We start from the raw sequence: 15,571 nt of genomic DNA, 5'->3' as shown, positions 1-15,571 counted from the left end.
GTTACTGTATCGCTGTCAAATCGTCTTGTATCAAATTACAGATTTGTTCTCTTTACACAACTCGTCAATGTTACTGTATCGCTGTCAAATCGTCTTGTATCAAATTACAGATTTGTTCTTTTTACACAACTCATTAATGTTACTGTATCAGGAGAAGCTGATGGGTTCAACATAATAATATTGCATCTGCAGTAAATAAATAAAAAGAAGGAGGAATATTCATTCAGTGACACTCCAGAAAGAAGGGAAACCTGATACTGCCTGACAAACAGCAGACTGGGCAGTAGGTTCTGGGTTCACACCCTGGTACCGGCTCCCACCCAGAGTGATTTTAACAGTTAAGTGTGTGTACGGCCACTACACAGCAGCAACTAACCATTAGTGAGGCACCAGACAGCCGAGATGTGTGGCCAGAATCTGGTATTGAAAACTTACTTGGACACAAGCATTAACCTACCAAGTTGAAATGAAATGAAACCAGTCATGGGGCATGGTCTATAAATAACAGATGCTTTATTACATCAACCATACCGGCTTCTGTCGTGTAGTGGCCAAACCATGATTGGTCTGTAGGCTGGTGGGTTCGCAGCCCAGTACTGGCTTTCACACAGAATGAGTTTTAACAACTCTATGGGGAGGTATAAAAACACTACTGACTTCTCTCTCAATAACCATTAACAACTACAATGTGGCTATGAACCCCTGCCCTGGACAGACGGCTCCGATAACTGAGGTATGTGAACAGGACAGTGTGTTTGAACCTTAATTGGATATAAGCCCAAAAATAAATTAAAATAAAATGAAGTGAATACACAATAGTTATGTCCTCATTTCTGTTTCTATGGGGGAGGTAGACGGGGAAACACTATTATTATACAATAGGAAAAACCCAAATGGGGACAAGTTAACATGCAACATGTTTATCAATTCTGTCACAATAACCATCCATCATTTCGGCAGCCATCAAGCTCTGTGGAATATGATTCTCCAACCATCTATGTTACAACTAATATCCATATCAAGAAGAGCCATTTAATATAAATACATTCTTACTACATGTATATGTATGTTACCATGACATTGAAGAGACTGACATACCTCGAGATAATTGTGGTTTGAGATAAAACACAATTTTGAGATAAAACACAATAACTGTTTGTTAACATAATACATGTGATTGTTTTGTTAAAATTATGCATTGGGACAATAGTTTTTACATCAACATATCATGAGCCCGTAAGATGACAGAGTTCAAGATAACAATGTGTTCTAATGATGTTTCCCTGTTTATATACTTGCAGAAAAAAGCTTCCTGTGCACCAAATAAAATTGTCCCAAAGCAAATGCAAAGTGTGTAAACATACATGTAACTGTGCAAATTGTCTGATAATGTTTACAAATGACCAATAAATTAGGTGATAGACCCACTTTGTTTTCATATCTGTTATCTTTATTACATACCTATTTAATCTTACTATGGTAATAATGACCATTCTGACTGTGCAATTAAAAAAAATATTTTGTTGATCATATGTGTATAAATACAAAATCACATATGCATAGTATGTGTTCACTTGAATGATGTCATGTTCCTAGCAATATACAAAGGTGATACATAATAAATACAGAACCACATACCAGTTGTTTTCCCCATGTTATTCACTGCACTCATTTAGGTCAGTTCAGGTCATAGGGTTTTACGTGCACATTCAAAACAAGCTGTTGTAGTGCACATCTGTTGTGGGCACAGGTGCTGGCCGTGACCGGCTCGTATGTCCAGGACAAGAAAGGGGTTGGGGTGGGTGGGAGAGCAGACTGCCCACACTGGCAGGTGCAAGAGAGCACCAGCAGCCCTACTGGTACTATTGGTGCTATAGAATTTTGAACGTCCTGTAGGATTAAGCCAAAGAGAAATTTGCGGAATTTTATTGAAGAATTTAGGCACATTTTGGAACGGTTCGCCGATATATAAAGGGGATGCACTCATTTATAGTTCACAAGAATTATACCACTCGACCACTACGCAGTCTTGTGATATAATATTCTTGATATTCTTGTGCACTATAAACTGATTGTTAAGCATTTATAGTTCACAAGATTTATACCACTCGACCACAATGCAGTTTTGTGGTATAATATTCTGGCGCACTATAAACAACATGGGAGTACTACTGGTACAATGTATGTAAATCTGTATTTTTATTAGCGACTTAACACCTTGTGCAATACATGCACAGAAATCTCTCTCCCCCCACCCCCATGATTATAAGATTGTGTCTCTGAGAAAGATGGGTTGATGGCTGCTGAAATGTTGGACAATGATTGCATCAGAAGTGATGAACATATTTCTGTAAAACAATACTAGCAGCAGTGTAGAAAGTTGCTATCACAGTTTTGCTGGTAGTTTGACTTCACGCAGCGACTGTTTGCGCATCCTCAGTGCCATCCGCACCAGGTGGAGCTGTCTGTCGAGGATGTGGAAGGGTACACTCTTGTTGACGGGGAGGTAGACCACGTGGTCTATCATGTACTTGGCTTCGTGGGGGTACAGCTGGTTCATGGAAGCAGACGGGTGCAGCATGGCAGCACCGTTTGATGGCTCTATGAGGTTGAGCTGAGTGGCGCCGCGGTAAGCATCCACACCTAGAGAGTTCAGAGTCTCCATGAAGTCATCTGGGTCCTCCTGTGAAGTATATGTAAATAAATGTAGGTAAATGACTGTTATTAATTTAATGTATGCATAGACCTCAAGAGAGTTCAATGTCTCCATGAAGTTATCTGGGTCCTCCTGTGAAGCATAAATAAATAAAACTAGAAGACTGACTGTTGTTAATGTATGCACAGACTCCTATTCAGAGTCTCCATGAAGTTATCTGAGTCCTCCTGTGAAGTATAAGTAAATAAAACTAGAAGACTGAGTTTTGTAATGTATGCATAGACTCCAAGAGAGATCAGTGTTTCCATGAAGTCATCTGAATGTCCTGAAAGCCAAATTATTATTTTTTTAAAGGAGAAGGAAAGGAAAACCATCAGCACATTTTAAAGTCCCACAAATGGTATATCAAAGGCTGTGGTATGTACTGTCCTGATTGTGAGAAACTGCATAATAAAAAGATTTCTTGCTCGAAAATTCTTGTAACGACCACTTGTGACCCATTGTCTTATCCCATCTCAAACAGTGTCCCATAACTGACATATCAAAGGCCATACTACATATAGGTGCTGTTCATATTGATACCATAAACAGGGCTAACTCTGCCACTCACCAAATTCGAAAATTGCGAATTTTAAGAACGATTGGCAAATTTTATTTTAATTTGGTGAAAATATAAATGTGTTATAATTGATATTTTGTTGAAAAATAGTTTAGATTTTGCATTTTTGAGATAATTTGGCAAAATGTTCTGATCATCCAGAGCTATAATGCAGCCCTGCATAAACATTCCCATGCTAAGGATAGCTGCAATGACTCTCCATGAATTAGTCTCAGGGGAGAGATGGGGAGTGAGAGTAAATAACGACGTCTACACAACAAACATGCTTCAGGGAACAGTTTGTTTTCAAAAGCGTGATCAAAGATATTTCTAGTCAATTAAAAAGTTGATTAGTAGCTACTGGTTAAGTTTTAAAATTGGGTACCGATCTCTGAAACTTGTGCAGTGAATTGCGATGCGATACTGAACAAATTATTCCCGGTACTTTAATTAAGGATTGTCTGTTATTTCTTTTACGTTCATCAAAAGGATGGAAATGTTTTATTTAACGATGCACTCAACACATTTTATTTACGGTTATATGGCATTAGATTAGACATATGGTTAAGAACCACACAGATACTGAGAGAGCAAACCTGCTGTCGCCAATTCATGGGCTACTCTTTTCGATTAGCAGTAAGGGATCTTTTATATGCACCATCCCACAGACATGATAGTATATACCATGGCCTTTGTTACACCAGTTGTGGAGCACTGGCTGGAACGAATAATAACCCAATGGGTCCACTAATGGGGATCGATCCTAGACCGATCGCGCATCAAGCAAAGGCTTTACCACTGGGCTATGTCTTGCCCCTTTATGTTCATTGGAGTCAAACAAAAAAAAGTCATCCGCAAACTGTGTGAATCGGCATGTAAGTTTGTGTATGATTTTTTTGGTTCATACTCGGAGGAACGAAAAAGAAATAACAGACAATACTATAAAATACAGTAATTAAATATGAAATATACTTTTTATAAATAACACTAAATGTTCATATTTTATTGGTTCTTGAACAATAACACTCATTAAGACAAAGTAGCAATATAAAGTGATGTTTAAGATGGCTAAACCAATGGGATGACGTTAAATTGTAATGAATCCAACGAAATTTAATTAATCACACCAGCCTTGGTGGTGTCGTGAATAAGCCATCAGACATAAGGCTGGTAGGTACTGGGTTCAAGGCCCAGTACTGGCTCCCACACAGAGCGAGTTTTAACGACTCAGTGGGTAGGTGTAAGACCACTACACCGATTTCTCTCTCACTAACCCTCTGTCCTTGACAGACAGCCCAGATAGCTGAGGTGTGTGCCCAGGAGAGCGTGCTTGAATCTTAATTGGATATAAGCAAGAAAATAAGTTGAAATGAAATAATTAATCACTTACGACTAGAATGGGGAAGAGCCAGTAATTGTTGACGTCACACTTCGACCCGACGACCTCCAGACTGTCGGGGAGACGGGCGTGGATGTACTCCCCCTTCACCCTACACAGGTCAATCTCCTTCTGTGAGAAACCCGACTGCCGCTCCACCATCAGCGACAACAGAGCCGTGGACGGCTGCTTGCGGATGTTCACCAAAAGCTGCCCGGGAAACCCGCGACTCAAGTTCACTACCAAGTGTTTGATGGCGTTGTGGTTTATCCCAACACCCTTCATCACCAAGTAGCCTGGTCCAATGAAGCTGGGGCAGTTAAGGCAGAGATAGACGATGGAATATTTAAGGAGTTTGGTGAAATATGTAGTGTGGCTCTGAACGGGACACTTCTGGTAATCTGTCGACATCATCTCGAAGATGTCCGGTTCCCGGATTTTGGCAATGGCTCCGCCGAATGATGAGTAGTACTTGATGAGTCCGAAACTGAAGAGAGCGATGTCGCTTTTCGGATGACCGAGTCTTTTGAAGCCGCAAAAACCTTCCGCACAGTCTTCAATGACCGCGAGGTTGTATTTCTCGGCGAACGATATCACTGGCTCCATATCGAACCATTTCCCATACAGATGGGTCACCAGCAATGCTACAGTTTTCTCCGATCTAAGACTCTCCAGCATTTCTGTTTTGGGCGCAGTCGTATCCAACGAAACGTCAACAGGAATTATTTTCAGCTTGTGCTCTTTCAAAATGACTGCCATGTCGGGAATATTAATGGCCGACATGATGACCTCCGACCCCGGAGGAAAGGCCTTGGCTGTGAGGTAAAGGTCAAGGCCAGTTCTGACGGACAGGAGAGGCAGCACAGGATTGGGGTTCGATGAGGTGGTCCATATTTTCTGAAGAGATTTGATTAATGAGACACGGTCTGATGGACAGTGGAGGCAGTACCACATGGCTGAACACAAGTGTTTGAAGTCAGCATCTGAAAAAACAACCTTAACGAGTAAATAAATAAAGTTTGTTTTGTTTAACAACACCACTAGAGCACATTGATTTATTAATCATCGGTTATTGGATGTCATACATATGGTCATTTTGACGCAGTCATTGAGAGGAAACCCGTTACATTTTTCCATTTGTAGCAAGGGATCTTTTATATGCACCATCCCACACAGGATAGCACATACCACAGCCTTTGATATACCAGTCATGGTGCACTGGCCCCAGCGCGTGCTGTAACCTCACCGTGGTGCAGGGGTGTAACATTCTCTTTGAGAATGGCCAATACAGCACAAATTGAAATTTTGAGTAAAAGTCAGTATCTATCTGTGATATTTGTGTTTTTGCACAGTTCTTTACACTTGTTTGCATTACCATAGTTTGACACCCAACAGCCGATGTATTTTTCGTGCTGGGGTGTCGTTAAACATTCATTCATTCTGGTGCATTGGTTGTGGTGAGATAGCCCAATGGACCCACCAACGGGGACTGATCACAGACCAACCAAGCATCAAGCGAGCGCTTGACCACTGGGCTACATCCTACTGGGTCCAACAAATTTTCATATCTCCTAAATTCAAGGACCATATCTGACAAAAATTATCTAAAAAAATTTCATCTCAATATCTTCAGGCAATGCAAAAGAAAAGTCTGGAATTATTTTTCAAGGGCAATAACTCTGTGAAATGCCGGTAAATCTCGATAAAAGTAACCTAATTTGTAACAGCTAGTACATGATGAAGCTATACATGTATATACAAAATTTCATCTCAATATCTTCAGGCAATGCAAAAGAAAAGTCTGGAATTTTTTTTTTCAAATCTCCCAAGTTCAAGGGCCATAACTCTGTGAAAACTGGTAGTCAAACATGATCTGTAACAGAACATGATAAAGGTATACAAAAAAATGTTAGTTCATTATATTGAGGCATTACAAAAAAAAAAAAGTCTGGAATTTTATATTTTGTATCTACTAAGTTCAAAGGCCATAACTCTGCCAAAAATGGGTATATCACCATGAAAGTCAAACTTGATCTGTAACAGTACATGATAAAGCTATACACACAATTTCAGCTTAATATCTCAAGGCGTTGTGAGAAAAACATCTGGAAAACTATCTGTGGGACAGATGGACGGACGGACAGATAAATGGGTGAAGATGAAACCTATAGTTACCTTCAGTTAGCCCAGTAATGGACTAAAAACATGCACAAATACTTTATTGTTAAGGATTAAGCTTATTTAGTGTCATCAAAGATGCCATCATTAATTGGAAAAGTAAAATTAAAAACAAAAACAAATACATACATGTTTGAATCAGCGAAGCCGTTCACAAATAAGTTTGTGGATGATTTGTTTTTGTTCATATCCAGATGAATGTAAAAAAAATAACAAGCAATCCTAGTTTTTGTTCATATCCAGATGAATGTAAAAAAAATAACAAGCAATCCTTGGTTCTAAACAATAACGCTCAATAAGACAAAGAAAGGGAAAATTTTATTTTCAAAATCTTTATTTGCGATATTTCTAGTCAATTGAAAATTGATCAGTAACTACTGTTTAATGTTTTAAAATTGACTATCAATCTCTGAAACTTGCGTAGCAAATCGCAATGCAATACTGAACAAAATGTTCCCTGAAGTACCAATTGATATAAACGGCTGTCGTCGGATATGACGTTCTCCGACGATGTAATTTTTACGTTTATCAAGAAACTGGGCTAGCTCTGGGTCAGCAGAAAATTTCACCAAATTATCTGTTAAAAGTTCAAAGTTTGCAAAAACCCAGTTCTTTTGTATGAAAATATCACTTATTACATGAAATTATTTGGCCAAATTAAAACAACATTCGCCAATTGTTTTTGAAATTCGCAATTGGCCAATTTGGCGAGTGCCAGAGCTATATTATAGCCGTGAAGAAATGAACAAACACATGTTGCTATATATTGCTGGACCAATGGGATGACAAATTATAACGGGTGTTACAAAATTTTATTATTAGCCAATGATTAATAAATCATCATGTTGTAGTGGTATTGTTAAACACAGTTTAACTTTTTATCTATATAATATTACTAAACCATTTTGACTTACCAATGTATATACAGGTATAGGGCAGCATGCTGGAAAAGCCCATGATGGTAGACATAATGAGATGAAGTTATCCCTCTTCAGCTGGACTGTCCACAATGTCACCTGTTTCTCCTCTCATAACTCATGGGCTGCTGTAACAGAAAGCAGAGAGCTCATTTTGATGTATGACCATCACAGTACATGGAACCAATATGAAACAAAAGGACTATTTGCTGAATAACACCTCAGCACATTTAAACTATGGCTATGTGATGTCTAAGATGTGGTTATTTTGAGAGAGAGAGAGAGAGAGAGAGAGAGAGAGAGAGAGAGAGAGAGAGAGAGAGAGAGAGAGAGAGAGAGAGAGAGAGAGAGAGAGAGAGAGAGAGAGAGAGAGAGAGAGAGAGAGAGAGGGATGAAGAAGAGGAAAGAGGAAGAGAGCTGATGGACATAGCCTAGAGATAGCAACAAAGCAGAGAAGAGATAATTCTAGAAAGACTTAGACACCATGAAAGAGGGATGAAAAATAGCATGAAAGCTGATGCCACATCTGCTTATTCATAGCAACAAAGCTTGCAAGAGTTGGTTTGTATGTGCACTTTCCCACAAACAGGACTTGCATGCACGTACATGATCTTTTTGTATCAAACTGTGGGGTGCTGGTATTTGACAGAGAATTGTTTTGTCACACACCAGGGTTAGATATTACAGGTCATAACAATTAATATTCTATTTGTGTAATATCGGCACGTGAGACTGGTGTGGTGTCATTGCTAACCTTCAGAATGATCACTGCGTTATGCGAAATGAAAAATGTCACTTTGCATCTCTCTACAAAAAGATTTTGCAAACCTGGTTTGCATAACCTGATTTTTTTTTATAACGCTAGAAAAATTAATAAGTGCCAAATTGCTTTTTTGAAAAACAAGAGAGTGGCAATTATAAGTACAAAGTTGTATGTATACCAATATTTAACAGAAATACTAAATAATAATAATTTAGGACTATTGTACCAAATTACGAATATGGCCATGAATGTCAGGCTTGACCTAAGATATAAAACATATTTCAGCCTGTGTGCATAACTAAGTGTGAAAAATAAGAATTCATTGCAAGGGTCTGTCGTCAAACCATTACTCTTTTTTATTAGTCCCTATGTGTAAAATGTCATGACATTCAGAATCTAGTGGAAGACTATTGCACTCCTCTCAATTTTCTGAGGATCAACAATGGATATTATTGTGAATTTAAACTGTCATCTGACAATTATGCATCCAAAATCTAAACTGTACGTCGCTGATCACTGTCCATTTCAGTTGTTTAAGTACTATCACTCTCCACTCTGGTTTACTTCTGCATTGAGGATTGATTTCAGTAGATTGTAATAAATAAAACAATAAACGAGCATGCATCATACCATTTTTATGGATAAATTCGTGATAACGTGTTCTAACATCCAATGGGACTGCGCTATTTCGCAAGTCATATTTTCAAAACTTGACTGGTTACCTTACGCGCTCATAAAAAGCACTGCATCGGGAACAAGAATCATGTTTGGTACTCTGATAAAATAAACACTTGTCCGTTTGTCGGGACAAGTGAAAATCTAAATTATACAAGCAAAATGTAAATCGGTAATGGCATCCAGTGCATGAGTAAACATTCAGTTCGTGCAATTGGTGCAGGCCTGCACTGCACATTACAAACATCATCTGGTACTAGAATAAAACAATCTATTTATTTGAACAAGTGAAAATATTGGCAGACAAATAAATTTCTTATATTCTTGTTATTGTGTTCAGGTTGGAAATGGTAAATGTTTTTCACTATTTCTATCACGGACCAGAACCAACTACAAGTATATAACATCAGTGTGTACAAGCCACTGTCCGATAGCATATAGAAGTTGTGTCCGCATTGCAATCTGGATCAGTCATACATCACTGCATATCTCAAACATGGAACAATACAAACATCTTTATTTTATCTTATATGGGATGTACATGTACATGTACAATGCAGTTGTAAACATGTTTAGAAATATAAATTACCTTCCTTATCTTCTTGTTATTGCTGTCCAGGCCAGGTCAAATTTCTCACTTATTCAAGTTATTGCCAAGAATCAGAATGTTCACCCTGATTTTTATGATGGCCCAGGTGGTCCTGTCACCAAATTATGGAGGGTGATTTAGGGGATCTCTCATACCTGCAAAACGACACCAGCTCCAGGGCTATTAATGGGTTTTAATATTGTTAATATTGTTAACAGCGATTAAAATAAACAGATATTTTCACTAGTCCACCAGACAAGTACATTTAGAAATCTACTTATCTGCCAATACATGTACATGTATGTTCACATGTCCAAATAAGTGGTTTGTGTTATTCAAGTACCAGGATGATGTTTTTGATTGCTCAAAATGAAACTGCACTGAAGATTTTCACTTGTCCACTGGACAACCACTGGGGTACATTTTGCTTGTCCGAGCAGATTTTCACTTGTCAGGACAAATGGACAAGTTCTTATTTCGAACACTGCATAAATAATGTTTTTTAATTTTGATGTTGCTATCAGTATTAATGGGCTTTGATATTGTTAACAGATCATAAAGTTAAAACAATACAAAACCTGGACTCACAATGTTTTTATTTTTAGTCACAATTGTTTTCATCACTTTGATCTTAATGGCTGTCGTCTTCTGAGTCAGTGGATTCCAAAATTAAAACCATCTTGTACGTCTCCTAAATTAAAATTAAAATCTTTATATACATTTACAGTACAGTGTTTGAGTCAGGCCTTCAACTATATGTATGAACACTGGGGAGGATCCAGCTTTTCTGATGAGGGGAGGTCCAAGACAAAAAGGGCACCATAACATTATGAAAAGGCTATATTGAAAAATTACACATGGTTCACATGGACCATAATATAATAGTGCTACAACAGGGACGCTGGCAGACATATTCTACAGTGTTCTATACATTGACAGTATAAATAAATTTGTAAAAAAACTAAAAATCCTAAATAAAAGGGGCACTTCTCAAATTTGAGGGGGGTCCGGACACCTTGGACCCCACTCTAGATCCGCCCCAGGAACACATTCTACATGTAGCTTGGTCAATAAGCCATGTGATAACAAGCAATTCTGAGACTACTGCTAAAGCAATAATAAATGTCCACTACCAGGCCCATCAAAGTTTCTTATAGATCTCAACAACAAAACAGGTTGTATCTCTGTAAAAAAAAAAAAAGAGTGTAAATTGCCATAAAAGCCAAACAGAAAGTTATGTGCAAAGTTACATCTCAATATCTTATAGAAACAATATTGCCCAAATAATATTTTTTGGGTGACTATAACAACATTATGTTTTTAATATTTAAAGTTGCCTAAAAATGACTATGACCTGGTGACTGGCAATTTCAGGCCCTGTCCTACAAACAGGACAGCACATACCACATCCTGGTTACACCGGTTGTGGCACACTGGCTGGAATAAAAAATAGCCCAGTGGATCCACTGATGGGGATCGATTCTCGACTGACCATATATCAGCTAAGCACTCTAAAATAATTAGGGAAATGAACACATCATTATTATTTTTAACAAGAGTACCGGTGAGGTACATGATACGCCCATCAGGAGTTTGATGGAAAACCATATCTATATTAATGAATACATGTATGTTACAGATATAATTCAAGTCTAATTATGTGAAATTTTTGCAATGGGTTGGATGAACAGTTTGTTTTGGACCACCAACCACCATCCCATGTTATTCCTACATGTGGTTTGATGCATGGTCCTGTACGCAAGATATGATCTGGACAAGAATTTACTGTTGTGTGCAGTAGACCGTGAAAAGTAGGTCACAGTGACCTAGTAATAGTATGTGACACACCACCATCCCAAGTTGTTCTTACATGTGAGGTTTAAGGGTCCTGTATGCATCTGTATGCCAGATATGGTCTGGACAAGGATTTACTGTTATGTGCAGTAGACCGTGAAAAGTAGGTCACAGTAACCTAGTAATAGAACACTACATACCACCATCCCAAGTTGTTCCTACATGTGAGGTTTGATAGTCCTGTATGCATCCACATGCAAGATATGGTCCAGACAAGGATTTACTGTTATGTGCTGTATAGACTGTGAAAAGTAGGTCACAATGACCTAGTAATAGTATGTGAGACACAGCCATCCCAAGTTGCTCTTACATGTGAGGTTAGATGGTCATGTATGCATCTGCATGCATGATATGGTCTGAACAAGAAAAAGTTAACAGACGGACGGAAGTACAGATGGACAATGTTGTACGCCATACCATAATATGACAATTCATAGATGGGAGTATAAAAATGATTAAATTTGACTATTGAAGAATGGGGTCAATTTGAGGTCAAAATGATGAAGTTGACCTAATAACCTGCTGCTGTGACCAGTTCGTATTACCAGCATTTTACTTTATTTATGTCCATGCCTTGCTTACATCAAAATTGTTATAAAATATGACATTTATGATGCATAAATATGCTACTCTTGAGTATCGTGAAACATAGTGAACCGGGCTACCCGATAAACCGGTCTATTTATATATGACTGGTTTTTAAGGAATCTGCATACGATTGAACCCTGACATCAAAATAGTTTTTGTTGAATTAAGAAAACCTTTGTTGGTTGATTTCGACAATAAAGTGAACAAGGTAAAACATTATTTCATCAAATCAATCATACATTACAATGTGCATGTGCAGAAACCATTTCCCGTTAATAGGCCAGTTCACGGTTACTTGAGGATACTCACTGTATTAGCCATAGTAAAAAGTTAAGAGGTTTTTTTGTTTAATGACACCACTAGAGCACATTGATTTATTAATCACTGGCTATTGGATGTCAAACAACTGATAATTTTGAGATAATAGTCTTAGAGAGGAAACTCACTAGTTATGTTTTTCGATTAGTAGCAAGGGACCTTTTATATGCACCATCCCACAGACAGGATAGCACTAGTTCATTGAGATAAACATCTCCGCCACGATATTTATTATTGTTATGTTTATTGCTGTGCCCAATAGATGTAAAAATGTTAAAAAACTGACCGTAGATGTTTACCTTGGTGAAGTAGTTACAGTCGACGAGTCACTTTTTGGACCCTTGTTTTGGCTTCGTACATAATAAATATTACATATTCAACAGTAATTGTTTTATTTCAAATATTTGACAAAAGGTACTTTTATTTCATTCATCTTTTAAAACTTAAACTTAAACAGAATTATAAAAAATAAAAACATACCGACCTGTAAACAGCGTTATCTGCTTGTTATAGAATTTTGACAGGGTCAAGGTTAGTTTTTATTTTAATGTGCTGAAGAATTGTAATAATACAGCTAATTTTAAATTTGAATAATGTCTGTATTCCAATTACGTCACTTTGCATCTCCTTACAATAACCATAAACCAAGTACTGACGTTTCCATTTTCAAAATGCTGGAAAAATTCCAATGCAAAATTGCTTTAGAAATTTTTTGTTCGAACATTACTAATGCATCTGAATGTGTTTGAAGAAAATCTTGTGATTTAAAAATTGTATCTTTTATGAAATATGGATTTCAAGTGAAATTACGGTAAGATATGTTATATTTATTGTGTACGAAGCCAAAACATGGGTGCGAATTCAGAGTGACTGTCGTCAACCTTAGGATAGGACATACCATGGTGTTTTGATATATCAACCATGGTGCATTGTAACGGGGAGTAAATATTTGTAATTAGTTTATTTTAATATTTACTGTATTATGTATATGTATTTTATTTCAGTTTTCTAGGTTACAATATTCTGTTGAGAATATCGTATTTCGTTTGGACAATGCCCTAGCTTGTTATTAGCCAATAGCCAATGATATGTTTTATTATGTCACATGTTGTTTCATGTAACGTCCATACAACATTTACATACACACACAACACCATAAGATTTTCATTAAGAGGGGTCTGTTGGATTTTTTCTGATTCATTGTCATTGAACACAGCACAGGTTGAATAATATGCATGTATTGGTAGTTTTAAGTTGACACATTATTATAAATTGTATAAACATATCTAGTAAACTGTAACTAATAATGAGTAAATTAACATGTATTAAAGTAATTTAGAAGTTTCATTTTAATCACGTAACTAAAGTAGTAATGAGTAAGACGTTTTTAATTAAAACTAGTTATTTTAATGATAGTTAAATATAACATCTCATTTTAATTACAACTAAAGTATTATTCTGTATTGGTAAAATAGCTTGTTTCGTATTTCTGTAAGACTCATCTCCCACAGCGAAGGTGTGTAGTTGTTTTATTGTTTAAATCATGTGCAGTGCATGTGTTGTACGAGCGTAATGGCCTGCGCTCGTGTCATTTCTATTATATTGTCTGTTTTGGAAATATGTTTATCATGCATACTATTTTGTAAACGACTGAATATGCATTGTATTTCTACACGTCTTAATTTCTTATTTATAGTCTTGATTATATTTTTTGAACGAATATAAGTATAAATAACATAATGTTGTAGATGTGATATTCGTGATTACTAATGTATTATTTTTATTTTTGTAGAGTCGTGTGTATAATTGTTTTATAAGTTCTGGTTCCCCCTGGGAATAAATTCCGGAAGGACTTTCCTTTGGCACTGTCACTAACCCTAGCCATAACTATTTATATTAAGTATTTATAATAATAATGTTCTTTATACATGACAGTGCCAAGGGAAAGTCCTACCAAAATTATGGCCTCAGATTACAGTTATCTTCCCATTTGGTTGTCCAAAATCCGGAAGTTTCACCGCGCAAGTAGTCTGCTGTTTGACTGTGATTATTTCATGGCAGACAGCTATGAAGTGGCAACTGTTTGACTGAAGTGACAGGGGATAGCATGTAGTTTGTAAACATGTGTAACTTGTTGACATTGAAGACTTGTTTGTGGTAATTCCGGCCCATGCAAAAGTAGTGCTTTTTGTGTAAAATGGGTGTACTCCGGCCTGGTTTAGAGGGTGTGTCTGTTTAAACCAATATGCTGGGAGAAAGAGCTGGACAACAGGGGTTGTCCTTTTCAGGGTATGTGTCCCCCATGCAGGCAAAGGTACATACAAAACTTCACGGGCCTGCTGATATTAATAAAAATGTTATAGCCACTAAGGCTATATAGAAACATATAGCGAAATTAATTGTGGTCTGAGGCCTTATGTGGGTATTGCGACATACCCGTTTTACCTTCTGGCAGAAACCCTGGCCATGGAGTCGACACGGAGTCTGACCCGAGGACGACCGTGAATCGTGATTGAGCGAGTCACTAGAACACTACTCTAAAGTCAATAATTTGAATAATTTCAACCCTCACTTCCAAATCTTACGCACATAAATATCTTGATTTCCAGTGCATATGCTTCTTGATAGACATTTTTACCTACATACAACTATTATTACATTTTTTTTAATGGTGAAAAAACCGTTAACAAAGTTAGTATCCATAAATAAATATTTAGTTTACAAAACATAGAGACGGTATTTAGAGTTACTGCCCCTTTATAAGCTGTGATCCTAATCGAGCGCGTAGATGTTTGCAACTCGAGTGCTTTATCTTGAATGTTTTTTTTTTTTTTTTTAAAAGGTTTAAAAAAGAAACCGTACTGAAATCATACTTTAGTTAAATTTTATTCAGTTCCGTGATTCAGAGGTGTTTCTGGTCATCCTGGTGTGTTTATTTAATTTTTATTGATGTATTTTTCATATTTTAAAAAACGCACACGTGCGTCTGAGCAGTAGCGGTTATGGAGTCAAGTTTGAACAGACTCTTGTTTCACTGTGTTGCGTCAGTCTTATTCA

General features: G+C 37.1%; 1 protein-coding gene across 2 annotated transcripts; it reads right to left on the bottom strand.

Annotated features, from left to right (window-relative positions):
• Positions 1-2,062: 2,062 nt before the first annotated feature.
• Positions 2,063-15,230, bottom strand: LOC121387841. Of its 2 annotated transcripts, XM_041519070.1 has the most exons (6): positions 15,104-15,230; positions 10,343-10,445; positions 9,755-9,909; positions 7,725-7,855; positions 4,645-5,615; positions 2,063-2,683 (listed from the first exon to the last, which is right to left on the bottom strand). In XM_041519070.1, exons 4-6 carry the CDS (start codon positions 7,777-7,779, stop codon positions 2,387-2,389), a joined length of 1,323 nt encoding a protein of 440 aa, XP_041375004.1. In that variant the 5' UTR covers positions 7,780-7,855; positions 9,755-9,909; positions 10,343-10,445; positions 15,104-15,230; the 3' UTR covers positions 2,063-2,386. The 2 variants fall into 2 exon arrangements, with proteins under 2 accessions (XP_041375004.1, XP_041375003.1); XM_041519069.1 differs by lacking the exon at positions 9,755-9,909.
• Between the last annotated feature and the right edge of the window lie 341 nt (positions 15,231-15,571).

This window comes from Gigantopelta aegis, chromosome 13, assembly GCF_016097555.1.
Source record: "Gigantopelta aegis isolate Gae_Host chromosome 13, Gae_host_genome, whole genome shotgun sequence".
NCBI classification, from domain to species: domain Eukaryota; kingdom Metazoa; phylum Mollusca; class Gastropoda; order Neomphalida; family Peltospiridae; genus Gigantopelta; species Gigantopelta aegis.
The sequence above is the reverse complement of the archived record's forward strand: the minus strand, read 5'-3'. Positions and strand labels throughout refer to the sequence as shown.